Source organism: Canis lupus, chromosome 9 (assembly GCF_011100685.1).
Source record: "Canis lupus familiaris isolate Mischka breed German Shepherd chromosome 9, alternate assembly UU_Cfam_GSD_1.0, whole genome shotgun sequence".
NCBI classification, from domain to species: Eukaryota; Metazoa; Chordata; class Mammalia; order Carnivora; family Canidae; genus Canis; species Canis lupus.
This window is the reverse complement of record NC_049230.1, coordinates 42749657-42776592: the sequence shown is the minus strand read 5'-3', so window position 1 is coordinate 42776592 and position 26936 is coordinate 42749657. Positions and strand designations below refer to the sequence as shown.

At 47.0% G+C, this 26936-nt stretch overlaps 2 protein-coding genes across 3 annotated transcripts; both read left to right on the top strand.

Moving 5' to 3' along the window:
- Positions 1 to 86: 86 nt before the first annotated feature.
- SPAG5 (sperm associated antigen 5) lies at positions 87 to 21433 on the top strand. Of its 2 annotated transcripts, none has more exons than XM_038548243.1 (24): positions 87 to 255; positions 512 to 637; positions 4338 to 5428; positions 5540 to 5717; positions 11615 to 11689; positions 11938 to 12027; positions 12176 to 12310; positions 12495 to 12614; positions 12740 to 12832; positions 12935 to 13048; positions 13419 to 13512; positions 13678 to 13825; positions 13905 to 14007; positions 14216 to 14349; positions 14798 to 14936; positions 18761 to 18872; positions 19040 to 19126; positions 19391 to 19511; positions 19629 to 19740; positions 20130 to 20210; positions 20500 to 20655; positions 20743 to 20817; positions 20949 to 21029; positions 21231 to 21433. In XM_038548243.1, the coding sequence occupies exons 1-24, from the start codon at positions 205 to 207 to the stop codon at positions 21300 to 21302; spliced, it is 3588 nt and encodes a 1195-aa protein (XP_038404171.1). In that variant the 5' UTR covers positions 87 to 204; the 3' UTR covers positions 21303 to 21433. The 2 variants fall into 2 exon arrangements, with proteins under 2 accessions (XP_038404171.1, XP_038404170.1); XM_038548242.1 differs by having other exon boundaries at positions 88 to 255; positions 11935 to 12027.
- A 750-nt stretch (positions 21434 to 22183) lies between these two features.
- Positions 22184 to 26026, top strand: ALDOC (aldolase, fructose-bisphosphate C). The gene is made up of 9 exons (NM_001286945.1): positions 22184 to 22309; positions 23376 to 23497; positions 23585 to 23796; positions 23925 to 23979; positions 24276 to 24436; positions 24558 to 24641; positions 24868 to 25042; positions 25168 to 25367; positions 25513 to 26026. Exons 2-9 carry the CDS (start codon positions 23386 to 23388, stop codon positions 25606 to 25608), a joined length of 1095 nt encoding a protein of 364 aa, NP_001273874.1. The 5' UTR covers positions 22184 to 22309; positions 23376 to 23385; the 3' UTR covers positions 25609 to 26026.
- The last annotated feature ends 910 nt before the right edge of the window (positions 26027 to 26936 follow it).

The window sequence follows — 26936 nt, the reverse complement described above, 5'->3', positions numbered from 1 at the left end:
CCGACCGCCGGGCGGCGGGGGCGTGGCCTGCCCTAGCCCCGCCCCCGCCCGCCGGGCTCGAGCCCGGAGCGGACCGCCAGGCCGACGCGCCCAGGCCCCCGCAGCCAATCGTGAGGCGCGGCGCAGGTTCAAATAAAGACGGCGGGTGAACGTGGCGTCTGCTCTTGGGTGTGAGAGGGGATCGATCGGCGTTCTGTAGTGGAAATGTGGCGGGTGAAAGCGCTGAGCGTTAGCGGGTCGCCTTCGCCCCAACCGGTGAGCGGGAGAGCCTCAGGGACGGAGACAACTGGGCCGGGGTTTCGGGGCGGGGACGCCGGCAACGCCGAGGGTCCCGGAAAGCTGGGCCCAGCCCGGGGAAGGGGCTGTGTATGGAGTCTGTTACTGGTTCTGCCGCTTCGGCGCGACTGGGGTGGAAGTCTGCCCTTCTTCCTATTGCCCCAGGACCCACTTCTTAGGGGAGAAGGGCCGGGCTGGCCCAGCGCAGGCATTCTCACACTCTCTGCTTTCTCAGGGAAAACCAGCTATGAGAACTCCTCTCCGAGAACTTGTCCTGCAGCCCGGTGCCTTCACCACCTCTGGAAAAGGGCCCCCGGTATGCCACTCGCCAACCTCTTCACTGTACAAGCTGGGACTGCAGGTGAGATTCGCCTGGCCGGCTTCTCGATTGGGCTCTTTGCCGAGGTCGAGCGCTCAGAGGAACAGAGGGCCAGGGCTGGAACGTAATTAACCATAATGAAGTCTTCTACCTTAGTGACATCCATTTACAGCTATTCAGGCCAACAGAGAGGTGCCCTAGGGTGGTTAAAGGAAATCCACCGAGAACCTAGACCTCTATTTAGCTGTTAGTTTCTATCACCTCCTCCCTCATTAAACCTTTACCGAACTACTGAGAAATACCATCATTTTGCTTAGTGGTTTTCCCCTAACGTGGGCTCACACGTAGACATCAGTCAGCTGCCATAGTGAGGCAATATTCACATCCATTCCAAGAGTTAATCAGAACTCTTCCTGGGATCAAGTTACCCCACTGAAAGTCAAGGTACTTGGACCATCTTTTAAACTAGCCCATTGTAGAATTGCCCTGTTGAGTTGTGCTTTTGTCAAAAGTCTTGAGAGAAGTAGCCCTGTAGAAACTGCTTTTCAGTTGTTGTAAAAACTTGCCAGAGAAGGAAACTAACTGACCCTTCTAAAAGTTCCTTGAAGAAAAAAAAATTAGATTTTATTTATTTATTTGAGAGAGAGACTGAGAGAGCACAAGCAGGCGGAGGGGCAGAGGAAGAGGAAGAAGCAGAGGCCAGGGGCTGAGCAGGGAGCCCAACATGGGGCTTGATCCCAGAACCTTGGGATCATGACTTGAGCCAAAGGCAGATACTTAACTGACTGAGCCACCCAGATGCCCTGAAGAAATTTCTTTAAGAGCTTAACTGCCTGGAAAATTGTCTTCATAAAGAAATTGCTGTCCTTTTCTCTTTCTGATACAGAGAGCTACCTGTAGTTTGCCATATTTTTCTTCTTGCTCTGGCTTCTAGAAAGCTCAGGGTCAAATTTGATCATCAGATAAAGCTACGATTACTCCTTGAAATAGGAAGATTTGCTTCCTTTTTCTTTTTTGACTGTGATTTTGTATTTCATTAACCGGATCTATTTGTTCTTTTTCATGCAGTCTGAATTATTTTTAATATTTTTATTTTTAGTTATATTCATTTTTTCTTTAGTAGGCTCCACAGCCAATGTAGGGCTTGAAGTCATGACCCCAAGTTCAAGAGTCGCATGCTCCACTGACTAAGCCAGCCCACAGCCCCTTTGCAGTCTGAATTATTTCTTGGAGGAGATAGGATATAAATAAAATAGATTATAGGAGGAAAAAAGAATGTATAAAAACATGATATCCTGAATAACAGATGTATGAAGATGGTGGCCTTTCTTGAAAACAATCTAACACCTACTGGTCAGTAGAACTTTCTGGGAATCACCTGGGTGGGTTAGTTGGATAAGCATCTAACTCTTAGTTTTGGCTCAGGTCATCATCTCAGGGTCCTGTGATTGAGCCCAAGTGGGCTCCTTCCTTAGTGTGAAGTCTGCTTCCCCTCTCCCTCTCTTTTTGCCCCTCACTCTGCTCTCTCTCTCTCACATAAATAAGTAAATCTTGGAAGAAAAAGAGAGATCTTTATGGGATGATGGAAATGTTTGATAACATGGGCTGTCCAATATGGTGGCTATGAGTTATGTGGCTGTTGAGCACTTGAAAGGTAGTTAATGGGACTGAGGAAGTAAATTTTATTTAATTTTAATTTACCATATTAAACCGTACAGCTTAGGTAGAAAAAAAAAAAGTACTTAGTGGGAACTTATCTTCATACACTTGATCTTAGCCAAAAGGCCAAGAAGTGATAGGGAACTGATCTTCATAGAACTTATAAAATTGAACCACAGCCTTTTAATCACAGTAGCAGAATAGAATGGAATTTAGGTCTCCCTTTTGCTACCTTCTGATATAGTCAGCTTCACAGACAAAAAGAATTTTTTCCCCAACAAAATACTATTACTTTTGCTTTTTTAGTTTTTTTTTTTTTAAAGATTTTATTTATTTATTCATGAGAGACAGAGAGAGAGAGAGGCAGAGACACAGGCAGAGGGAGAAGCAGGCTCCATGCAGGGAGTCTGACATGGGACTCGATCCTGGGTCTCCAGGACCACACCCTAGGCCGAAGGCAGTGCTAAACCACTGAGCCACCTGGGCTGCCCTTGCTTTTTAAATTTTGATTAATTATATAATAGATGATCATTGTTTGAAACATTCAAACAATATATAAGAAAGAAGGTATGTTTTTGCCATCTTAGATAACTATCATATTTGAAAATCCTTTCTTGCCTTTCTTTTATTTATTTATTTAATTTACTTTTTGAGAGAGAGAGAGAGAGAGAGAGAGAGAGAGAGAGAAGGAGAGATCGTGCCCATGCATACACATGTGTGAGCGGCAAAGGGAGAGGGAGAGAGAAAATCCTGAGCAGGCTCCATGCCCAACTCAGAGCCCCATGCAGGACTCAATCTCACCACCTTGAGATCACAACCCAAGGGGAAACCAAGAGTTAGTTGCTTAACCAGCTGAGCCACCCAGGTACCCCCTTTCTTACATTTCTTTTGTGAATCTGTGTGTATGTACATACACACTCATCTATATATTATTGTAATATATTTTTATAAAGGCAATTTTTTTCTTTTTTCTCTGCCTCTTCCCTTTTTTTTTTTTTTGTTTCTTGTTTTTTGTTTAGCTCCATGTTTCCTATCTCTCTTACCCCTCTTCTGGAATTAATTCTTTCCACACATGCCTTGCCTTTCCCAAGTAACCAGTCCATTTTAACATCCTGATTTATATCCTTCCATATTTTCCTCTGTGTTCTTTTAATAATATGCAAACATACATTATTATTTTATTGATAAGATCACAACATATGAGTCAGTGCTCATTATTTGACGTTGCCCTTTTTCCTAGGGTCCATGGATCTCTGTGGGCCCCAGCAAAACATTACACTAACTCTGGTCCCCAATTTCTCATCTGTCCCAGAAGAGAGAAAATCTTGGAGCAACTCTAGAGTTTGGCAGAGCTTACCTAGGGATCTCTCCTATCCATTCCTCTAATGGAATTAGGACTGAAGATGAGTGGGGTCACATTTAAGCTACCATCACCTCCAGGATATGGATAGATTATCTCAGCCTTGTTTGTATTGTAGGCTGATTCACTTGCAAGGACATAAGATGGGTTCCCAGCTTTAGTTAAAGTTTAGTTAGGTTTATTTATTTATTTATTTAATTTTATTTTAAAGATTTTATTTATTTATTCATGAGAGACACAGAGAGGCAGGCTCCATGCAGGGAGCCCGACGTGGAACTCAATCCTGGGTCTCCAGGATCAGGCTCTGGGCTGAAGGTGGCGCTAAACTGCTGAGCCACCCAGGCTGCCCTAGTTAGGTTTAGTTTAGGGTTTCTTTAGTGAGAGCAGGGCATAGCCAAGTCTTTACTTAAGCAGAGGTAATGAAAAATCTTCCTTTGGGACACCTGGGTGGCTCAGAGGTTGAGCATCTGCCTTCGGCTCAGGGCATGATCCCAGGATCTGGGATCAAGTCCTGCACCAGGCTCCTTGCATGAAGCCTGCTTCTCCCTTTGCCTATATCTCTGCCTCTCTCTCTCTGTGTGTCTCTCATGAATAAATAAAATCTTGAAAAAAAAGGAAAGAGGAAAATCTTCCCTTGAGTTTAGACAGTATTCTGTACTCATAATTGTAGGTTGGGAACCTGAATTGACTGCCTTGGCCAACTACTTTTGTTTTCTTTGGCAGGAAGATAGCAACACTGCATCTCCACTGGATTTTGTCAATGCCAAGAGGACAGACTCCTCTTCAGAACAGTTCAGCCATCCATCAAAGTGCCTGGAAGCTTGTCATCGTGAATCAGATGAACAGTCTCTAGATTTGAATCCCCAAACCAACTCTACTCCCAGAATATCTGAGGAAGCAGTAGATCCACTGGACAACAGTGTGTTTAAAACCATGTTCCTTGTACCCTCTCCAGTGGGGCAGCAGCAAGATGTCACACTTGAGGCTCATTTAGATACCATGGCAGAGACAAATAACACCTCTCCAGATGAGCCTTTGAACCCAGGAGATTTGCTAAGAGAGGGGGTGGCGGCCTGCCTAGAAGACAGCCTTAAAGAAGTTGTTCCTACTATGCCTGAGAAACCTACATTTCAGCATCCTCCATCCCACATCCTGGAGTATCTACCAAATACCTGTTCTGAGCAACAACCACACTGCTCCAAAGAATGCTTTAGGGGCAGTAGGACTGAGGCTGTGGTTGAGGACTTAGTCCCTTCTGAAAGTAATACCTCCTTGCCTTCCTCCATGTTCTGGCTCTCCCCTTCAACTGACTTAGCAACAGATTTCCTTGTCAGTCATGTGGACCCAGGGGAGGAAATTGTAGAGCACAGATCTGTAGAGGAAAAAGAACTTAGCTTTCCCATACTCCCGGAGGAGGTTGAACTAGGAGATCAAGCACTTGTCTCAAATATGGAAGCTACTCCATTCACATGCCTGACCCCAAATCCAAGAGAAATGGAATCCCAGACAGCTGCAGGCCCAACAGTAGAAGATACTGGTAGGGTTCTCATCTCTGATACAGGGCCTTGGATGTCTCCACTGGCCTGGCTGGAAAAGGATATAAATACTTCAGTCATGCTGGAAAATCTCCGCCAGAGCTTATCTCTTCCCTCTATGCTTCGGGATACTGCGATTAGCACTACCCCTTTCCCTACCTGCTCTGTAGGGACTTGGTTTACTCCCCCAGTAGCACAGGAAAAGAGTACAAACACCTCCCAGACAGGCCCAGCAGGTGTCAAGGATGGTACTTCTGAGACAGAGCACCTCCTATGGGGGTAAGTGTCCCTATATCTTTGTGCCTCCTGGGCCTCATTAGCCTGGACCTGCTGTGCCCCTCTCTTCCCCTTTCTTCTTTCTTCTCTTCTCATATTGTTCTCTTGCCACAGCAACCGTCCTCTAGATCTGACTGCCTTATCTCGACACGACCTGGAAGATAACCTGCTGAACTCTCTTGTCATTCTGGAGGTTCTCTCTCGCCAGCTGCGGGACTGGAAGAGCCAGCTGACTGTCCCTCACTCAGAAGTTCAGGACAGTAGCACACAGACTGGCACATCTCCCGGTGGGGTATGAATGTTCTTCTTCCCAGTGGGCCCTCTTCCTTAGAATATGTGTAAAAGGTGATGATCTGGATAATCCCTTAAAGCTGTGGGTACTCATTTATACCCGTGGGATACATCAAGATTTTCCAAGGGAATATAAGCCAGGAAAGTTTTATTTATTCATGAGAGACACACAGAGAGAGGCAGAGACATAGGTAGAGGGAGACTAGGGTCCTCAAGGGGAACCTGATGTGGGACTTGATTCCAGGACTCCAGGATCATGCCCTAAGCCGAAGGCAGATGCTCAACTGCTGAGCCACCCAGGTGTCCCAAGCCAGGAAAGTTTTATTTTTTTTTATTTTATTTTTTTAAAATATTTTATTTATTTATGATAGACCTAGATAGAGAGAGAGGCAGAGACACAGGCAGAGGGAGAGACAGGCTCCATGCCGGGAGCCCGATGTGGGACTTGATCCCGGGGCTCTAGGATCCCACCCTGGGCCAAAGACAGGCACTAAACTCCTGAGCCACCCAGGGATCCCCAGGAAAGTTTTAAAGGAGTCAGTTTCGGGACACCTGGGTGGCTCAGCGGTTGAGCCATGCAGGCGTCCTCCACATGTACTCTTGACTAATTTCTTTTCTTTCCTACTTCCCCATTCTCAATTGCCCCTGTCCACTTTACTAACAAACAGTGTATTTACTACCTATCTTGAATCTTACATTGTCAAGGAATAGTAATCAAAGGACAATTGAAAATATTTGTGTCCATGCTAAGAAAGCAAATGACTATGATGATTATGTAACATATCATTTTTGCATGCTTTCAATGAAATTGAAGGAAGACTTTAGTTATATTTGTGGATCATTAAACATTTTGACAGAAGTTCAATATGAGATTTTTGGCATGTATCTCCAAAGGAGCGCCTAGAATTGGGTGATGTGCCCTTTTCTTTTCCTCCATTCTTACTTATTCCCATTATTTATTTATTTATTTATTTATTTTTTAAATTTTTTTATTTATTTATGATAGTCACAGAGAGAGAGAGAGAGAGAGAGAGAGAGAGACAGGCAGAGGGAGAAGCAGGCTCCATGCACTGGGAGCCCGATGTGGGACTCGATCCCGGGTCTCCGGGATCATGCCCTGGGCCAAAGGCAGGCGCCAAACCGCTGCGCCACCCAGGGATCCCCTATTCCCATTATTTATATGAGGATTCTCAGTGCTTAAATCTCATAAGAAAGGAAAATCAGCATGGAATTGTTGCTGAGCCATGTCTTAGTATAGGCATTACAGTACTCCACAGAAACATGAACTAATAAGAAGCACCATCCATTTTTTTAATAGATGATTTGCAATAAAATTTTACTGACTAAAATGGATTTCTGTTGTTGCAGATATATTGATTAATAATAATAGATTTTATATTATAGATATATAGAGATACTAAAATTTGTTACATTAGGATAAAATTCTGAGAAGAGTAAAAATACAGGTTCAAGGAGAAAAAGGAATGATAAAAAATTTCTTACTTTTGAAAGATGTATTTATTTGAGAGAGAGAACATGAGCACATGGAGGGGCAGAGGGAGAGGGAAAAGGAAAGAAATGAACTCAGACACCCCACTGAGGGTGGACCCTCACGCAGGGCTTGATCTCACAACCCTGAAATCATGACCTGAGCCAAAGTCAAGTGACTGAGCCATCCAGGGGCCCCAAAATGTCTGACTTTTAGGAAGAGCTTGTTTGTGCATTTTTTAAAAGGATTTATTTATTTGAGAGAGAGAGTGCACACAAGCAGGGGCAGAGGGAAAGGGAGAGAGAATCCTCAAGTGGACTTCCCGCTAAGTGTGGAGCCTGATGCAGGTCTTGATCCCAGGACTCTAAGATCATGACCTGAGCTGAAATAAAGAATTGGACACTTAACCAACTGAGCCACCCAGGAGCCCCTGTTTATACGTTTTTTGATGGTATCAAATAGGTATTAAATCATTATGGTAGGGATCCCTGGGTGGCTCAGCGGTTTGGCGCCTGCCTTTGGCCCGGAGCGTGATCCTTGAGTCCCAGGATCAAGTCCCACGTCAGGCTCCCTGCATGGAGACTGCTTCTCCCTCTGCCTGTGTCTCTGCCTCTTTCTCTCTCTCTATCTCTCATAAATAAATAAATAAAATATTAAAAAAAAATTATGGTATATGTACTATTTATACTGTTGGATATACTTAAGAGTGATTTAACAGTTTTATTTCAAACTATCAAGATTTATTTATTAAAATTTATTTATTTGTTTGAGAGAGAGTGAACGAGCGAGTGAGGGCGCTGAGTGGGGAGCCTGATGCTGGGCTCAATTCCAGGGCCCTGGAATCATGACCCGAGCTGAAGGCAGACATTTAACCAACTAAGCCATTCAGGTGCCCCTCAAACTATCAATATTTATAGTATGGTTTGAAATTACAGCCTTTGTAATAATTTAAACCTCAAATACTCAGTCTTGGGACGCCTGCGTGGCTCAGTGGTTGAGCGTCTGCCTTTAGCTCAAGGTGTGATAGCAGAGTCCCAAGATCTAGTCCTACATTGGCTCCCTCCATGGAGCCTGCTTCTCCCTCTGCCTATGTCTCTGCCTCTCTGTGTCTCTCATGAATAAATAAATAAAACCTTTAAAAAAGAAAACAAAACAGTACTCAGTCTTTTGGGGGTTGCATAGGTGGCTCAGTTGATTAAGCATTTGTCTTTGAGTCAGGTTGTGATTTTGGGTCCTGGGATCAAGCCCCATATCAGGCTTCCTCCTCAGTGGGGAGTCTGCTTCGCCCTCTCCCTCTGCCCCTCTCCCCACTCATGTTAGAGCTCTCTCTCTTGCTCTTTCTCGCAAATAAATTAAAATCTTAAAAAATACATTTAGTCTTTTTTTTAAGAAGATTTTATTTATTTATGAGAGACACAGAGAGAGGCAGAGACGCAGCAGAGGGAGAAGCAGGCTCCACGAGGGGACCCCGATATGAGACTTGATCCCAGGACTCAGGATCGAGTCCCACACCAGGCTCCCTGCAAGGAGCCTGCTTCTCCCTCTGCCTGTGTCTCTGCCTCTCTCTGTGTCTCTCATGAATAAATAACTAAAATCTTTAAAAAGAAAAAAAAAAGATAGATGTCAACCACTGAGCCACCCAGGCACCTCAATATTCAGTCTTTCAAAGTTATTCTGGAGATATGAAAGGAAAACAGTTTATTTTATTTTATTTTTATTTTTATTTTTATTTTTATTTTTATTTTTTTTTTAATTTTTTTTATTTATGATAGTCACACAGAGAGAGAGAGAGAGAGAGAGAGAGGCAGAGACACAGGCAGAGGGAGAAGCAGGCTCCATGCACCGGGAGCCCGACGTGGGATTCGATCCTGGGTCTTCAGGATCGTGCCCTGGGCAAAAGGCAGGCGCCAAACCGCTGCGCCACCCAGGGATCCCAGGAAAACAGTTTAAAGACCACTGTTCTTGGGGCACCTGAGTGGCTTGGAGGTTGAGTGTCTACCTTAGGCTCAGATCATGATCCTGGGGTCCTGGGATAGAGTCCCACTTCGGGTTCCCCATCGGGAGCCTTCTTCTCCCTCTTCCTGCATCTCTGCCTCTCTCTCTGTGTGTGTCTCTTGTGAATAAATAAATAAAATTTTTAGGAAAAAAAAAAAAGACCACTATTCTAGAGGACTCTGGTTGTGATAGCATAAGCTGAGGAAGGAAGGGAATGGTATCCAGGGAGGAATTGAGAGCCTCAGTCCTGTGGCCTTTGAGGTAATGGGTGGCTGCTGCTAAGAGGAGATGGTCTCCAAATGCCCAAAGACCTTGAGTTGAAAATATTCTCAAAATAATGACTATCTTTTGCCAAAATCCTGACCTTGTTCCCCATCCCTGAGTTGACCTCGTACCCTCTTTCCCTGAAGCTCGCCAAATCCCTTTGTCTTTTTTTTTTTTTTTTTTAATTTTTATTTATTTATGATAGTCACACAGAGAGAGAGAGAGAGGCAGAGACATAGGCAGAGGGAGAAGCAGGCTCCATGCACCGGGAGCCCGACGTGGGATTCGATCCCGGGTCTCCAGGATCGCGCCCTGGGCCAAAGGCAGGCGCTAAACCACTGCGCCACCCAGGGATCCCCATCGCCAAATCCCTTTGGATGCCACTGAGGCAGAGCCAAATAGAGGCAATGATAGCACCGGCTGCCATTCTCTATCGCAGTGCCCTGTCCTTGCCGCGTGGCTGCTTCCTTCACACTAATCTCATCACTTGCCTGGCTGCCCAGCTCTGAGCAGCATGCGTCCCCTGTCTGGGGCTCATGGCATCCTCCATGCCTTACTACATGATGCAGTAGGGAATCATGACTGCTCTGTGCGGGAGGGGAACAGTGAACTCTACAAGCTCTGTCCCCTTAAATCCAGACTGCTGTAACATCGTGACTCAGCACTGCTGCTCCCACAGTAGGTTTTGTCTTAGATGATGGCTGCCTTTCAGCAGTAATGATGGCTCCTGCTTCTGTCTCAGAACTTGAGTCTTTGTATGGCTCTGCTGCCTTGAGATCATACTTTTCCACTCAATGTAGCATACTAATTTTTATCTGCACTAAGATAACGAATAGATAGAGAATGGGAAAATGAAAACGACAAAGGAGTATATGGGGAGGTTACTGTGATCAAGAGAATTGCCAATTAAAACAATGAGATGCTATTTTCGTCTACCAAAATGGCAAAAATAAAATAGATAATGCTAGTAAGTATTGTCCTGTTGTTAGTAAGGTATATAAATTGGCTTAACCTTTTTTGCAAGTAATTTAAGTAAGACCCTTAAAGCAATTCAGAATTTCTGACCTAGTAGTTCTACTTCTAGGGACGTATCCTTAGGGTAAAAAAAAAAAAAAAAAAAAAAAAAGCTGCATAAAACTGATAGCTTTTTTTAAAATAATGAAAAAAGTGTAATGAAAAATGATACACCGTAAGATGGGATAATCTGCAACCTAATTTTATGTGCTTATGAAGAGCTTTTAATAACAGGGAAAGGAAGTATAACATAAGTCATGGTTTTTTAAAGAAAGGAAATCAGAGTTCAGATAATCTTTGAGAGGCTTTAAGGTGAGGTAAAGTATCATCAGAAGTAAAAAAATGAGTAGTAGTCCGCTTTGATAGGTCTCCCTAAAGCAGATTTTCCAGTCTCAGGCTATTTCAGTGAGGAGAGTGAATATAAATTCAGGGTTAAATAACATTAGTATAATAAAATTAAGTAGGGGCGCCTGGGTGGCTGAGTTGGTAAGCGGCTGCCTTTGGCTCAGATCATGATCTTAGGGTCCTGGGATTGAGCCCCACATGGGGCTCCCTCCTCAGCGCAGAGTCTGCTTCTCTCTCTCCCTCTGCCCCTCTCCCCACTCATGCTCTCTCTCTGAAATAAAAAAACCTTTAAAAAAAATTGTTGCTCCAGGTGGTGAAATTATTAATGGTTTCTTTTTCCATTTTATTAATTCTGTGTTTCTAAAATTTTACATTAAGCACATTCTTATAGTTTCGTTCTTTTTTTTTTTTTTTTAAGATTCTATTTATTTATTCATAAGAGACAGAGAGGCAGAGACACAGGCAGAGGGAGAAGCAGGCTCCACACTGGGAGCCTGACTTTGGACTCGATCCTGGGTCTCTAGGATCAGGCCCTGGGCCTAAGGCGGCGCTAAACCTCTGAGCCACCCGGGCTGCCCAGTTTCATTCTTCTAATTAGAAAAAAAAGTTATTTTGAAAATGAATTTTTTATGTATCTCAATTTTTTTCTGACTTGGCTTCATCGAGCTTGTGAGCTTTGCTCCTACTGTTAATAGGAGAGGCTCCTGTATCTCAGGGGGTGGGAGGGGGAATGCAGTGCTGGTGGTGCATGTTGTCTATGCAAAAGGCACAGCTTTTGTTTCTCCACCCAGATAAATAAGAAACCTCAGCATCTTCAGGAGAGTCAAGAGATTGGACAGGTTCTGCAGCAGGCCAGGAATGTCATGGTAAGCTTTGATTGACCTTATATTATCTCTGGGTCTCCTGTGAAGATAAAGAATGGAGAATCCTGAGTAGTTAGCAGATGGTGATACTAAGCCATGGTAGTGAAGGGAGGTTTCCAAACCTTTGTTAAGGACATGTCCCTATTGGGAGCTTAGAATTGGGGTCAGTGGTTTCCGTCCCACTGTCCTTGCTTATTTCTTGCTTAGGGACTTTATTTGATCTAGCCTAACCACCTTTCCCTCCACAGCAGTCATGGGTGCTGGTTTCTAAAGAGCTGATATCCTTGCTTCATCTATCTCTGTTGCACTTCGAGGAAGATAAAACTGCCTTGAGTCAGGAGGTAAGCAGCATGAAGGTGAAGGCAGGGGCCTCTGGTGAGATGGAAAAAAAAAAAAAAAAAAAAAAAGCGGCCGGGGGGGGGGGGGGGGGGGGGGTGGGGGGGGGAGAGGGGCGGTAACTAGATGCAGTGTCTGGTTCTTACCTTGTAGTCTCGGCGTATAGAAACTATGGTCTCCTGCTGTTGTGATGTGTTGAGGAAATTGAAGGCAAGGCTCCAGAGCCTCAAAGCAGAAAAGGAGGAGGCAATGCACAAAGAGGAAATGGCCCTCAGAGGCAAGGATGCGGTAAGGTGCCATGCCTTTGTTCCTGGATGTGAGAGGTCTCTTCCTCAGGGTTCCTGCAGGAACACAAATTCACCTGAGACACAGATGACTGCTTGCCCTGGGGAATAATGAACTAAACCACAGGTGTGGAGAGTCAGGGCTTTTTGTGCTCTTTTGCCCCTCTGCCCACCTCTTCCTTCAATAGGCAGAGGCTGTGCTAGAGGCTTTCTGTGCACACGCCAGCCAGCGTATCAGCCAGCTAGAACAGGACCTGGCATCCATGGGGGATTTCAGAGGCCTTTTGAAGGAGACCCAGACCCAACTGGTAATTTGAAGGCATTTTCTTTTCCTGGGATCCATGCTAATAGAGAGGGAGGATGGCCATATACCCCCATTTTGTTGTATCCAGAGGGAAGGGGCATGTTCTCCATAAGCAATCTTTCTGTGTAGGTAGGGCTTCATACTGAGCAAGAAGAGGTGGCTCAGCAGACAGTGAGTCTGACTTCAAACTTACAACAGGACTGGATATCCATGCAATTGGATGTGAGTATTTGAGGCCAGCATATCACTCCTTTACTCATAGCCAGCCCTGTTAGGAGCCTTGCCTCAAATGTGTTCTCCTGACCTGCTTGCTTCCTCTGGTAGTACATAACATGGACAGCTTTGCTGAGCCGGTCTCGACAACTCACAGAGAAACTCACAGCTAAGAGTCGGCAGGCCCTCCAGGAGCGTGATGCTGCAATTGAGGAAAAGCAGCAGGTACAAACCAGGAGTGGGGACTTTTTAGGCTTGGTTGACTACTCCTCCTCTATAGAAGGCCTTTCTAATGAGTGGTATCATTAGCTTCTTACCCTGGACCTGTCTTTTTTCCACTCTGTGGGTCTGGAGACCAGCCAGTTCCCTTCATTATAGATGGCCTTGGGCCCAGTTGTTTCCTTTGCTCTTCAGCACCTTCTTCAGCTACTTTTCTCCTCTTTCTTCTTTTTACTGAGGACCAGCCTTATTTCTGTAGTGTTGCCTCCCAAGAGCAATTGCTTTGCTGTTCTGTCCAGAAAGAGAAGCTGGGCTGAATCCTAGGATTCCTGATTTAGGAAAAACCAGAGGAGAAAAATATGTCTTTTCTTCCTAGGTTTCCAGGGAGCTGGAACAAGCTACTACCCATCTAGAGGACTGCAAAGGCCGAATAGAACAACTAGAATTGGAAAACAGTTGCCTAGCAACAGGTAGGGGTATGTGTGCACATGCATGCACAAGCATTTGTGCCCTGCTGAAGCTAGAGGTGTGGCAGTAAAGCAAGGAAGTGCTCTAGAGCACTTGTTTTGGAGCAGAAGAATGTGGAGGTTTTGGCCTGATGACTGCATGGTATCATTAGGATACTTTTGGTTTAGATCTCCAGGCTCAGCTGCAGATTCTGGCCAGCATGGAGAGTCAGCTAAATGAACTACAGAGTCAGCATGCCCATTGTACCCAGGACCTGGCCATGAAGGATGAGTTGCTTTGCCAGCTTACCCAGAGCAATGAGGAGCAGGCTGCTCAGTGAGTTACTATCAGGTTATTGTGGCAGGAGGCACCCAGGAAATAGGACCAGTGGAATCTAATATAAGGTCTCTGGTAGATGGCAAACGGAAGAGGTGGCACTAAAACACTTGCAGGCAGAGCTGCAGCAACAACAGGCTGTCCTGACCAAGGAGGTACAAGACCTGAAAGAGACCCTGGAGGTAAGGAATATGGCATGGGGCCAGGGAGCCGGTAGGAGTGTGACTCTTCTGATGGTATTGAAGTAAGGTTTGAGACTGTGGACCAGAAAAAGCCTCTGTTCCCAGGGCTCTAAGATTTCTTACTTAGGGCTCTAAGATTTCTTACTTAGCCTTATTCCCCCCCTCCCTGTCTCGCTTTTTGCCGCCCTTCCTTTTCCTGTGTCCCCAGTTTGCAGACCAAGAGAACCAGGTTGCTCACCTAGAGCTGGGCCAGGTTGAATGTCAGCTGAAAACCACACTGGAAGCACTCCGGGAGCGCAGCCTGCAGTGTGAGGACCTCAAAGATACTGTAGAGAACCTGAAGTGAGATTTCTACCTTTCTGTGCTTCACCTACTGTTTATGTTTCCCAGGAGCACTTTGAGAAGCTAAAGTTTCCAAGAAGAGAATTGTAATAGGGTCCACAGCCTCTTTTTTTTTTTTTTTTTTAAAGATGGTATTTATTCATTTGAAAGAGCTGAGAGCATGAGGCGGGGAAGAGTAGAGGAAGAGGGACAAGCAGATTGCACTCAGTGCAGAGCCAGGGGCTCGATCCCACAACCTTAAGATCATGACCTGAGCTGAAATCAAGAGTCAGACGCCCAAATGACTGAGCCACTCAGGAGCCCCCTTATTTCCCTCTTTTTGTTGTTGTTGTTGTTGTTGTTGTCATTTTTGTTTTTTTTTTCCTCTTTGAATGCAGCTCTGTGTGGGGATTTGGGAGAGGTGTTCAGAGGTTGCCTGGTCTTTGACTGTTTTCTCTCTTTATTTCAGGGCTAACCTGGCTAGCACCATAGCAGAGAGCCAGGAACAACATCTGGAGAAGACACGCCAGTATTCGCAAGAGCTAGGGGTGCTGACTGAGCAACTACAGAGACTCACCTTCTTCCTACAGACAAAACTAAAGGAGAAGGTAGGATCTGGAGGTTCCTTTTCTTTCCTTCCAATCCTATCTTCAAACAAAGACAGTTTTATTCCTTCCTTCCCAATCTGTAGACCTTTTATTTCCTTTTCTTGTCTTACTGCATTTGCTAGAACTTCCACCACGATGTGGAAAAGGAAGGGTATAAGGGGACATCCTTGCCTTGTACCTGATCTTAGAGTGAAAGCTTGAACTTTCTCACCATTAAGTATGATGTTAGCTGTAGGCTTTTGTAGGTTAAGGAAGTTCTCCTCTATTCCTAGTTTTCAAGAGTTTTTCCAGTTGTATCTACTGCATAGAATGGTCTTCCTAAAATGCTATTCTTATTCTATCTCTGACCTTCACTGACTTTCAGTCACCTATGGCAATTCTTCATCTTGTCACTCAAACTTTTCGTCATCTGTCTCCTGCTTCTCTATTATGAACTCTTTACTCCAACTAGTCTGTATACTGGCATGCCCAATCTCTAATCACACCCAGACTTGGGCTGTTCCCATGCCCATTTTCCTCTGATTTCAAACTGGAAATACCTTTTCCTTTCCTTATTCTCCCTATTGCACCTTCTTTGAAATATTCCGGAATCACATGGACTCAGTGATCTCCTGCTATATTCCTCATGAACTTACTCTGCTTTTGTACTTGCATTAGTTTTCCTTGGATGTCTGTTCTCTTCAACTAGACAATGTCATTTTATTTATTTTTTTTAAAGATTTTATTTATTCATGAGAGATAGAGAGAGAGAGAGAGAGAGAGAGAGAGAGAGAGACATAGGCAGAGGGAGAAGCACGTTCCATGCAGGGAGTCCAATGTGGGACTCGATCCCAGGTCTCCAGGATCAGGCCCTGGGCTGAAGGCAGATGCTCAACCGGTGTGCCACCCAGGCTTCCCCAATTAGACAATATTTAAAGAAAGTAGATGGGGTGCTTGGGTAGCTCATTTGGTTAAGCATCTGGCTCTTTTTTTTTTTTTTTTTTTTTTTTTATGATAGTCACACACACACAGACAGGTAGAAACATAGGCAGAAGGAGAAGCAGGCTCCATGCACCGGGAGCCTGACGTGGGATTCGATCCCGGGTCTCCAGGATCGCGCCCTGGGCCAAAGGCAGGTGCCAAACCGCTGCGCCACCCAGGGATACCAAGCATCTGGCTCTTGATTTCAGCTCACGTCATGATCTTAGTTAGGGTCATGAGATTGAGTCCTGCATTGGGGTCCACTCACAGCTGGTAGTATGCTGGAAATTCTCTCTCCCTCTCATTCTGTCCGTCCCCCTGCACTCGTTCACTTACTCTCTCTCACACAGACTCTCTATCTCTCTAAAATAAATAAGTTAGGGCAGCCCACGTGGCTCATTGGTTTAGCGCCACCTTCGGCCCAGGGCATAATCCTGGAGTCCTGGGATGGAGTCCTGGGATTGAATCCCGCGTCGGGCTCTCTGCATGGAGCCTGCTTCTCCCTCTGTCTGTGTCTCTGCCTCTCTCTCTGTCTCTCATGAATAAATAAATAAAATATTTAAAAAAATACTTGATTAATTAATTAATTAATTAAAACAATTTAAAAAATAAAGCAGAAATTTAGCATTGCTTCTTTGGCTTTCCTACAGTCCACCCTACACAATAAATTGTTGATATCTTTAGAATAGAGTTATTTAGCTTATTCAACAGTGAAAGTTACAACCAGGATCCAGAACTCTGAAAGTACTTATGATCTGACCCTAGTGTGTGCTGAGCACAGGAAATGTTAAAGATTCCACAGTCTTGCAAGAAGAGGAGTGTAAACCTGACATCTTGACTTGTGATCATGACAGATGTCTGCATGGAGAAATATACCTTTGAGAGTTAGCATGTCTTCTCAAAGCAGGTGATCCTTGGGCAGAGTCTTGAGATTTGGAAGTTTATAGGGTAGGGCAAGGGTAGGTTATATAGGAAGACCTTCTAGGCAGAGTGGATGGTGTATGAAAGAGAGGCACTGTGTGTACTTTTTCGTAGTGTCTACCTTGTAACATGACCTGGGTTAGGTGCTGGGGCTATAGGTGAACAAGACAAGGCCCTGCTTATATGGACTTTGGCAAGCTTGGGGACTGGGAAGCCAGCTCTTCATAATTGGAGCATAGCAGGTATATGGGGCAAGAATGACAAACAAGGAGACAAGACTAGAGAAGTAGACAGGAGGCCTGAAGGCTTGAACTAATGACAATTATAGAAGGGGTAGGGAGGAGAGGATGGACTGGATGAATTCAATACATATTTAGAAAATGGAAGTAATATAACCTGGTGATCAATTTGGTGTAGGTATAAGGTGGAAGAGTGAATGATGATCTCTAGGTTGCTGGAAAGATGATGGTACTTTCTAGAACTGGGGGTGGCAGACTTTCTATGAAGTACAATATAAGGCAGCCCGGGTGGCTCAATGGTTTAGCGCCACCTTTAGCCCAGGGCGTGATCCTGGAGACCCGGGATTGAGTTCTGCGTCGGGCTCCCTGTATGGAGCCTGCTTCTCCCTCTGCCTCTGTCTCTGCTTCTCTCTCTGTGTGTCTCTCATGAATAAATAAATAAAATCTTTATAAAAAAAAGTACAATATAATATTTTGGGTTTTGTGAGCCATGTTGTCTCTGCCTTAACTACTTAAATCCACCTTTGTAGTTCAAGAACAGCCATAGACAATATATAATTAAATGTGTATGGCTGTATTTCAATAAAACTTTATTTACCAAAACAGGTGGCTGGCCAGATATTACAAACTGTAATTTGCTGCCCCAACCCTCCTGCTCTAGGATTGTAAATACAGGAGGAGGAATAGATTTTTGATGGGATGGGACAGGGAAAATGGTGAGGTCAGCTTTATACATATTAAATTTCAGGTGAACTATGGAACATTCTGGTAGATTTTTCACAGGCAGGTGAGCCTTTTGGTCTGGAGATTGAGAAAATCATATACTTCAGAGAGATATATTGAAAGGTCAACCATGTAGAGGTGGATGTTTTTGTGGCGTCCCAAGGCAAGGCCACCTGGGGAATGGGTTAGAGTATAAAGAAGGTTAAGGATGAGCCAAAAGGAGTCCAGCAGTTTAAGGAAGGACCTGTGGATAGAGAGCAGAAATTGTTAGAAAGGTATGAGGCCTACCTAAGAAGGAGAGAGTCCTGTCCCAGAAGCTGAGCAAAGAAAGTTTCTAAAAGAAGAACATGGTCATCGATTATCAAATAGGTAAAACAAGAGCTTTAAACTGTCCATTGAGGGGATCCCTGGGTGGCGCAGCGGTTTAGCGCCTGCCTTTGGCCCAGGGCGTGATCCTGGAGACCCGGGATCGAATCCCACGTCGGGCTCCCGGTGCATGGAGCCTGCTTCTCCCTCTGCCTGTGTCTCTGCCTCTCTCTCTCTCTGTGTGCCTATCATAAATTGAAAAAAAAAAAAAAAAAAAATTTAAACTGTCCATTGAATTTGAAAGTAAGGATGCTATTGGTAAAAAGAGTTTTGGTGGAGTGGTGAGGCAGAAGACTGAGTGTAGTGGGGCTAGGGAGTCAATAAATAGATGGTGAGAATTTTAGGCGGGAAATGTAGTCTTTTTTAATCGGAAGGGAAAGAGAAATGGCAGTTTAAAAATGGGATTTAAGTTAAAAAGAAGGTTTCTGTTTTAAATTGTTACTGTTTTAGTTAGAGAATTAAGCTCAGGGAAAGGAGCTAATTGAGAAGTTGCTGATAGAGAAAAAAGGGAGTAGATAGAAGAGCATTCCAGAGGAGGTGGCTAGGGGGTACCTGGAAGTTCAGGAAATCACAGACCCTGAAGAGTAGCTGACCATGTTTCTCCTTTACCCTTAGGCTGAACCAGAGACCCTCCTGGTAAGCGCAGCCTGTGCTCCTGCCCAAGAATACCCTCCACCTACTGACAGTACCTTCTTGGGGAGCGTCTTGACAGCAGTGGCAGATGAAGGTTAGAGTCCCTGGGATTTAAGAGTGGGAAAGTTGCAGCCCTGCCCCTGATATCTTCAGCTGTTGAAGATGCTCACCAACGGACATCTCTCTCCCTGGCTTCTGTCATGGCAGACCCTTGACTGGGTCACCAAAGAGGCCCTCTACCTCAATTGGTTTTTCTTTTAGAGGTAGAAGCAGCTCCTGTGCCCTTGCTGGGAAGTGACAAGAGTGCTTTCACCCGAGTAGCATCAATGGTTTCCCTTCAGCCTACAGGTTAGGATGGGCTCCAGGGATCCTGCCTCATTTCTAGATCTGGTACTAATGATAAAGACTAAAGCAGTGAGAAGTGCTTTGCTCTAAAAACCTCAATTTTACGTGGGCTCATTTTATTTCTGCCTTTTGAGATCTGCAGTGTTCTGGAGATTCAAATCCTATGGGTGGGGAACAAAGATAAGAGTTGTGGCAATGATGGCTACATACATCTTCTTCCTTTCAGAGCCAAAGAGCTCTACTTCTAGTTAGGACTTGCTCTTTCAGAGACCCCAGGCATGGAGAAGAGTCTGGCAGAAATGGGTACTATGACTCTGGAGCTTCAAAGCCTGTGTTCCCTGCTGCAAGAGTCTAAAGAAGAAATTGTCAGGACTCTGCAGCGAAAGATGTGAGTGGAGGGCAGTCTTGATTAGAGAGGGCAGATCAAGCAAGACAGCTCCTTATGTCAAGGGCTCAGCCAGTGCCTCAGAGGACAGCAGTAATGCTGAATCCTTCCCTCCCCTAGCTGTGATCTGCAGGCTAGGCTACAGGCCCAGGAAGAACACCATCAGGAAGCCCAGAAGGCCAAGGAGGCAGACATAGAGAAGCTGAACCAGGCCTTGTGCTTGCGCTACAAGGTGAAGGAGGGGCCTAGAAGTGGGCCGTTGAAGAACTGGGGCAGCTCTACTGGCCCACTGGGACCCATGGTCTCTCCAGGAATCTGGGTGGTGGGAATTTTCCAATCATTGCCCTAGTTTTGCCCTTCCCAGGGTCAGACATTTCACATGCTTGGGAATTAGCTATGGGCTGACCCATCTCCCAGACTGACCTAGAAGTCAGGAACTCTGGCAGAACTCTCTCAACACTGAAATGTGCCTTGCCTAACATAGCCCTAGAGAAAGAATTGGACTGTTATCAATTGGTATTACTGGAGCTAAACATGGGTCAGACATTAAATCCTATCTCCTGGCAAGGGCTGCTAAAAAGCCAGCTGTCCCAGTGCGGCTTTCCTTCCTTTCCCTCACAGAATGAAAAGGAGCTCCAGGAAGTGATACAACAGCAGAATGAGAAGATACTAGAGCAGATAGACAAGAGTGGCGAGCTCATAGTATGTTCTGTATGATGCCTGACCTTCTGCGTCCATGGTAGTTAGAATCTTAAATTTGGTGGGAATTGGATCCCTGGGTGGCTCAGTGGTTGAGCGTCTGCCTTTGGCTCAGTTCGTGATCCCTGGATCCTGGGATCGAGTCCCACATCGGGCTCCTCATGGGGACCTGCTTCTCCCTCTGCCTCTGTCTCTACCTCTCTCTCTGTATCTCTCGTGAATAAATTAAAAACAAAAAAGGATAAAGAGGCCCTTTGAGGGCTACTGGATACCTCTTCATTCGCATCTCCAGAGCCTTAGAGAAGAGGTGACCCAGCTTACTCGCTCACTTCGGCGTGCAGAGACAGAGACGAAGGTGCTACAAGAGACCCTAGCAGGTCAGCTGAACCCCGACTGTCAGCCTATGGCCACTAACTGGATCCAGGAGAAAGTGTGGCTCTCCCAAGAGGTGAGAGGTGACTCAGAGTTAACAGAGGAGCTGGGCAGCTGGTGGGAAACCAAGGCTGTGCCTCTACTGATCTGGACATCTCTATAGGTGGAAAAGCTGAGGGTGATGTTCCTGGAGATGAAAAATGAGAAGGCAAAGCTCATGGTCAAGTTCCAGAGCCATGTAAGGATTCCCATGCCATTCTAGGCCCATTTCCCATTACTACTAGCAAATGCCCTGCCATATTTTCCTGGTCCCACACACTATGCTGTTCTTCTGAGTACAGGACTTAATGCAACCTATTTATTTTCTAGAGAAACATACTAGAGGAGAACCTTCGGCGCTCTGACAAGGAGTTAAAGAAACTAGATGACATCGTTCAGCATATTTATGAGGTAGAGGAGGGAGGGAGTTCATATAGTGAAGGCACCTGGCACAGGACTTAGCCCCAGGAAGTATGATGAGTATCGTTCTGGTTCCCAGCCTGTGCTCACTGTTGCAGGCTTCTGGTTTCTCCCCTCTCACTCAGTCGGTAATTCCTGGGACTGGGAGCCTTGAACATGTGACCCTGAGATACCTTTTCTGTCTCTTCCTAGACTCTGCTGTCCATTCCAGAGGTTGTGAGGAGTTGCAAGGAGCTACAGGGATTGCTGGAATTTCTGAGCTGAGAAACTGAAAGCTGGAATCTGTTTCACTCCTTTTTTTTACTTGCAATACTCCCTTACCCCAACACCAGGACCAATGGACATAGAGCTAGCTATGTTTAATGCTATTTAAATAAATATATTTAATGAATTTCTTCAAGTTCAATGAATCCTATTTTTTGGGTGTGGGAGTTGGGTGAGGTTAGAGGAGATTGTTGGCTCTCCTGCCTGGGCACCCTCCATACAACCCTCCCACTGCATCCAGAGCCAGAGTTGGCTGCCCCTCCTCCCTTCTCTTGCTTCCTCAAATACTCTGGGCACTGGACTGCTTGTTCCCTGGCTCTTAGCCGGTGGGGAGAATGGACAGACAAGGATTCATTCTCTTACCTTCTCCATCCCCCTCCAGACAAATAAGGGGGTGGGTGAGAACAGAGAAACTCAGTTCTTACTCCCTGCACTGGACTGCCACACTTTGTTGGTACCTCTGTCTCCTTACCCCATCAGTTGTGACTGTTTAGGTGACTCTCCTTCACAGACCAGGCGCAGTTCCCAACATCCAGGACAGTGCCCAGCACAGGGTAAAGGCGATGGTGGCAGAAATGAGGGCAAGGCCATTTCTTGCCTCGGGGGCGGGGTGGTGGTGGGGTGGTGGTGGCGGCGAGTGTGTGTGGGGGGTGGCGGGGGGTGGGGGCGTGAGGGGGTAGTGGGGGTGGCGGGGGGGTGGGGGAGGTGCTGGTGGTAGGGCTCCCTGAAGTGGGAGGGAGGGGTACAAGAGCTCCGAGACCTGGCAGGGTAGTCACTCCACCTCGTCGCCCCGCCTCTGTGGGCATGGCTCTGCTGAGTCACCAGTCCGGGGAGGGGGCGTGGCCAGGGGAGGGATGTGCCCGCCCCTCGGGGGAGTCACGTAGCTCTGCGGCATCCGCAGCCTCATTTACAGGAGGCTGAGCTAGAGCCGCAGTTGTTGCCAACCTGAATCCGCGGTGTTCCTGTGGCTGTCGCTGCTAACTTGCTGCGCATCTTGCTGCACACAGGTGAGGCCCTGGGCGGGCGGGAGCTGCTCAGCACTCTTCCGCTCCCCAGCTTTTCCTTCTGTCACCCTTGCTTGGCTCCCGAGGATTCTTGGCTGTGCCTTCTCAGCTCTCTTCTTACATCCTCTCTACTTTGTCCACTCGAAACCCTATGGTTCAGCCTTTCCCACAGCACCGCTTCATCTTAGCTCTCACGCCCAGACCTTAGCTCCTCTAATCTCAGATCTTCCTCTGCCTACTGGATTTTTCTTGGGGATCAGCTTCTCCCACCTAGCCCGTTTTCATCTCAGCCTGCTCCCTCTCCTAGGCTAGTTCCTTGTCCAGCTGTCTTGCCTACTCTGTACCCCTGGTTTAGGTCTTTGCCCTGGCTAGTTAGCCTGTCTCCCTGTCACCTCCCCACAGGCCTCCTCCCTCCTGCTCCCTCCCTTTCTCAGGCCCTCTACTCCTTTCAACCCTGATCCCCTGCTCCCATCTGGCTGCAAAGGCAGTCATGTTTGGGATACAGAAAAGAAGAGGTTACAGAAGCTTATGGCAGTTATTTCTGCCACTCCTACTCTCCACTTTTCCCCTACTTTTCCTCCAGAAGCTGAGGAACAGAGGGTGATAGGTACTTGTACTTCATTCTGAAGTCTTGGAAGTAAGTGCGCTTTCCCTAGAGGCCCTGCTGAGGATGATAATATTGAAATTGGAAAGGCCAGGCCTTATTCCATACCTGAAGGGGCCAAATTCACTGAAAGAAGGACTAGATCTTTGGGCAGTAGTTTCACAGGAAGACCTGTAGCTTCAGGGCTGCTTACTTCCCCACCCCTACCCTGCATCTTTCTCCAGGGCTGGGAAGGGTGCCCATCAGGGACAAAAGGAGATGTGGGAACCGGGGCCCTAAGCCTGCTAGCTGTCAGAGGGATTGGTGCCACTGTGTTGTACAGGACCCATGCCAAGGACTGCTGCCTTGTTCCTAGCTCCCTACTTGTTGGGGGGGTGGAGGAGGCCATTTGGTCCATATGGCCAGGAGAGGAAGCAAAAGAGGTAGCTGGGCCCAGTTTTTATATCCTGTCTCTCTCTTCCACAGAGCTGTCACCATGCCCCACTCGTACCCAGCCCTTTCTGCTGAGCAGAAAAAGGAGTTGTCTGACATCGCCCTCCGGATTGTGGCCCCAGGCAAAGGCATTCTGGCTGCAGATGAGTCTGTAGGTAGGTGGGGCCTGTGGCTAGGTAGGGGTAGAGGTGGCCAGAGAGCCCTGGGGATGAGCTTGCTACCTCTCTTTTGTTTGTCCCCAGGCAGCATGGCCAAGCGGCTGAGCCAAATTGGAGTGGAGAACACAGAGGAAAACCGCAGGTTGTACCGCCAGGTCCTGTTCAGTGCTGATGACCGTGTGAAGAAGTGCATTGGAGGTGTCATCTTCTTCCATGAGACACTTTACCAGAAGGACGATAATGGTGTTCCTTTCGTTCGTACCATTCAGGATAAAGGCATTGTCGTGGGCATCAAGGTGCAACCACTGGCCCTCAGTGGGGGTTGAACATGGAATGAGTGTGTGTGTATGTGTGTGTGTGTGTGTGTGAGGTGACAAGGGGAATTCTGTTTAGGTTCAGCCCTCTGCCTGTGTTTCCTCTACAGGTTGATAAGGGTGTAGTGCCTCTAGCAGGGACCGATGGAGAAACCACCACTCAAGGTATAGAATGTGTGGGTGAAGGGGGATTCCTGAGTGGCTCTGCGGTTTAGCACCTGCCTTTAGCCCAGGTCATGATCTTGGAGTCCCGGGATGGAGTCTCACATCAGGGTCCCTGCATGGAACCTGCTTCTCCCTCTGCCTGTGTCTCTCTGCCTCTCTCTCTCTCTGTCTCTCATGAATGAATAAATAAAATATATATATATAAAAAAAAAGGTGGGTGGGTAAAGACTGCAAGATTGTTGGTTGGTTGATGCTGGCAAAGAGGGGCAGGGTGATGAGCTGTCCTATACCTACAGGGCTGGATGGGCTCTCGGAACGCTGTGCCCAATACAAGAAGGATGGCGCCGACTTTGCCAAGTGGCGTTGTGTGCTGAAAATCAGTGAGCGCACACCCTCAGCACTTGCTATTCTGGAGAATGCCAACGTGCTGGCCCGCTATGCCAGCATCTGCCAGCAGGTGTGTGTATGTTTGTGTGAGGGGTCAGATGGGTGCCTTGTGCCTAGTGGGGAGAGGGTTAGGAGGGCTTTCTCCCCTCCTCCCTACTGCCCCTCCCAAGTTACTCTGCTCTTACCTACAGAATGGCATTGTGCCTATTGTGGAACCTGAAATCCTGCCTGATGGAGACCATGACCTAAAACGTTGTCAGTACGTTACAGAGAAGGTGAGTCTACACCTAGGCCAGGTACATACTTCAAGGAGAGCCTGACACGTCCTGTAGTCCCTGGCTCAGATGCAAGTACTTTCCCCAAGCACTCTTTTACTTCATCCCAGAACACATACCTGTGAGTTTGAGCCTGTACTGACCCTCACAGTCATGCCCACTTTCCCCTAAGAGAAGAGCATTGAGCAGGGGCTTGGAACCTTAGTAAACCCCCTCTGATCTCCAGGTCTTGGCTGCTGTGTACAAGGCCCTGAGTGACCATCACGTGTACCTGGAGGGGACCCTGCTCAAGCCCAACATGGTGACCCCTGGCCATGCTTGTCCCATTAAATATAGCTCAGAGGAGATCGCCATGGCAACTGTCACTGCCCTGCGTCGTACTGTGCCCCCAGCTGTCCCAGGTACTACCCTGCTTCCTAACCTGTTCCTGTCCCTAAGACCCATTCTCAGGGTCTTGTGGCCTTCATGGGTCCCATACCCTGGAAAAATAGGGAGTTGACCAATCAGTTTCTCTTCTCTACCCTAGGAGTGACTTTCCTGTCTGGGGGTCAGAGTGAAGAGGAGGCATCACTCAACCTCAATGCCATCAACCGTTGTCCCCTTCCTCGACCCTGGGCCCTCACCTTCTCCTATGGGCGTGCCCTGCAGGCCTCTGCCCTCAATGCCTGGAAAGGGCAACAAGACAATGCTGGGGCTGCCACTGAGGAGTTCATCAAGCGGGCTGAGGTTGGGAGCTAGAGGTGGTGACTAGGGGAGAGGGGTATAGCTAGGCAGGGGGCAGCACCCAGAGGCTATAGCCTAGGCAGGTTTTGGTGCCTGTGGGCTGTGTCAGCCTGCTTACCCCTTCCTCTCACCCCCTGTCCTTTTACAGGTGAATGGGCTTGCGGCTCAGGGCAAGTATGAAGGCAGTGGAGAAGATGGTGGAGCTGCAGCACAGTCCCTCTACATTGCCAACCATGCCTACTGAGTATGCATTCCACGCCACAACCTTTGACCTGGCCACCTGCACCCCATTTCACCAATAGTTAAGGCCAGAGCCAAATAGCCATGCAGAGCGAGACGCCTCCATCCAGCACTGAGTCATCTTCCTTTTTTGTCCTCCCCCTCTCCCACTGCTGCACCTGGGATCACTGGATGGGAGAATAGGGCGCCCCTCATGACTGAGGGCAGAAGTTGCTAGAAGTCAGAGCAGGATGCCTGGGTTTCCCCCTGCCTCCACCAGCCCCTACCATTTCCCCATGATATGGTAGCTTCTCCTTGGGCTTTCCTTGCCCCTGTCTCCTGGGATCAGAGAGTAGGATACTAGACATGACTCATGTCTTGGGTACATACCACATAGCAAATAAATGGTAGCAAAAGATGCTACTTCGTCTGTCTGTTTTACACATCAAATTCCCATCTCAGTTTCTGATTTCCACTGACTGTCTCTGGGCCCTCTGACTGTGGAGGTGGGGAGGGTAGGTTTTGAGTTTTACTGGGCTTTAAGTTTATGGGGGAGGGGCACACCCAGTCACTATTCCCAGCTCAAGCTCTTCCTAGTGAATGGTCCAAGGCTGGAGGGTGGGCAGTATGGAGGGCAGGTGTTTCAGGGACTGCCAACTCAGAAGCAGTGGGCTGCAGTTGAAGGATACAATAAGGCGAGACTTGTGCAATTCCTGAAGGCAAGACTTGTGTAATTTCTGAACGCAGCTTTTGCCTAAAGCCCAAAACTGGGATAAGAGGATGGAGGTCTCTCACCTGTCCTCTGTGTTGAATTCTGCTGGGGCTTGACACATTGTGCTGGGGGTGGGGGGTGGGGGGTGGGCACTGCAGGAGGAGCACCTGCACTCCTGCCCAACATGGAAAAGCCACAAGGGTCAAGACTGTCAGATGGAGCAGAGTATCTAGGAGGTTGCCAAGGGCTATTGCCCATCCCCATTTAGGGTAGATAAGGGCACAGGAAAGGCTGATTTGAAGGTCTGGGCAAGTGTAGACCTGGTGAGGTTTTATGCTAAACTTTGACTACTCGGCTGGGGTGCAGGGGTACATCAAACACCTGGGTCTGTCTGAGGGGATGAAAAGATGAGAGAACCTGCTAGGTGTGTTCTGTGTGAACTTAGGAGGTCATTCTCTGTAAAGTACACAACCAGTTCTCCACCCAACTAATAATTGCTGTATGGGAAGGTAGGCCCAGTGTCCCCTGCCCTTAACAAAAATAGATCATACTTATATAGCACTTTCTTTTTTAAAATATTTATTTATTTGAGAGAGAGGGAGAGCATGTATGAACAGGGATAAGAGCAGAGGGAGAGGGAG

What these genes read in the sequence shown, in the direction of transcription:
- SPAG5 (XM_038548242.1), top strand. Translation starts at nt 205, where the DNA reads ATGTGGCGGGTGAAAGCGCTGAGCGTTAGCGGGTCGCCTTCGCCCCAA. An exon ending in CTGGCACATCTCCCGGTGGG is followed by an intron (nt 5,718 to 11,614) that starts GTATGAATGTTC and finishes TTCTCCACCCAG; the next exon opens with ATAAATAAGAAACCTCAGCA. An exon ending in AGCAGGCCAGGAATGTCATG is followed by an intron (nt 11,690 to 11,934) that starts GTAAGCTTTGAT and finishes TTCCCTCCACAG; the next exon opens with CAGTCATGGGTGCTGGTTTC.
- ALDOC (NM_001286945.1), top strand. Translation starts at nt 23,386, where the DNA reads ATGCCCCACTCGTACCCAGCCCTTTCTGCTGAGCAGAAAAAGGAGTTG. An exon ending in GCATTGTCGTGGGCATCAAG is followed by an intron (nt 23,797 to 23,924) that starts GTGCAACCACTG and finishes TTTCCTCTACAG; the next exon opens with GTTGATAAGGGTGTAGTGCC. An exon ending in AGTTCATCAAGCGGGCTGAG is followed by an intron (nt 25,368 to 25,512) that starts GTTGGGAGCTAG and finishes GTCCTTTTACAG; the next exon opens with GTGAATGGGCTTGCGGCTCA.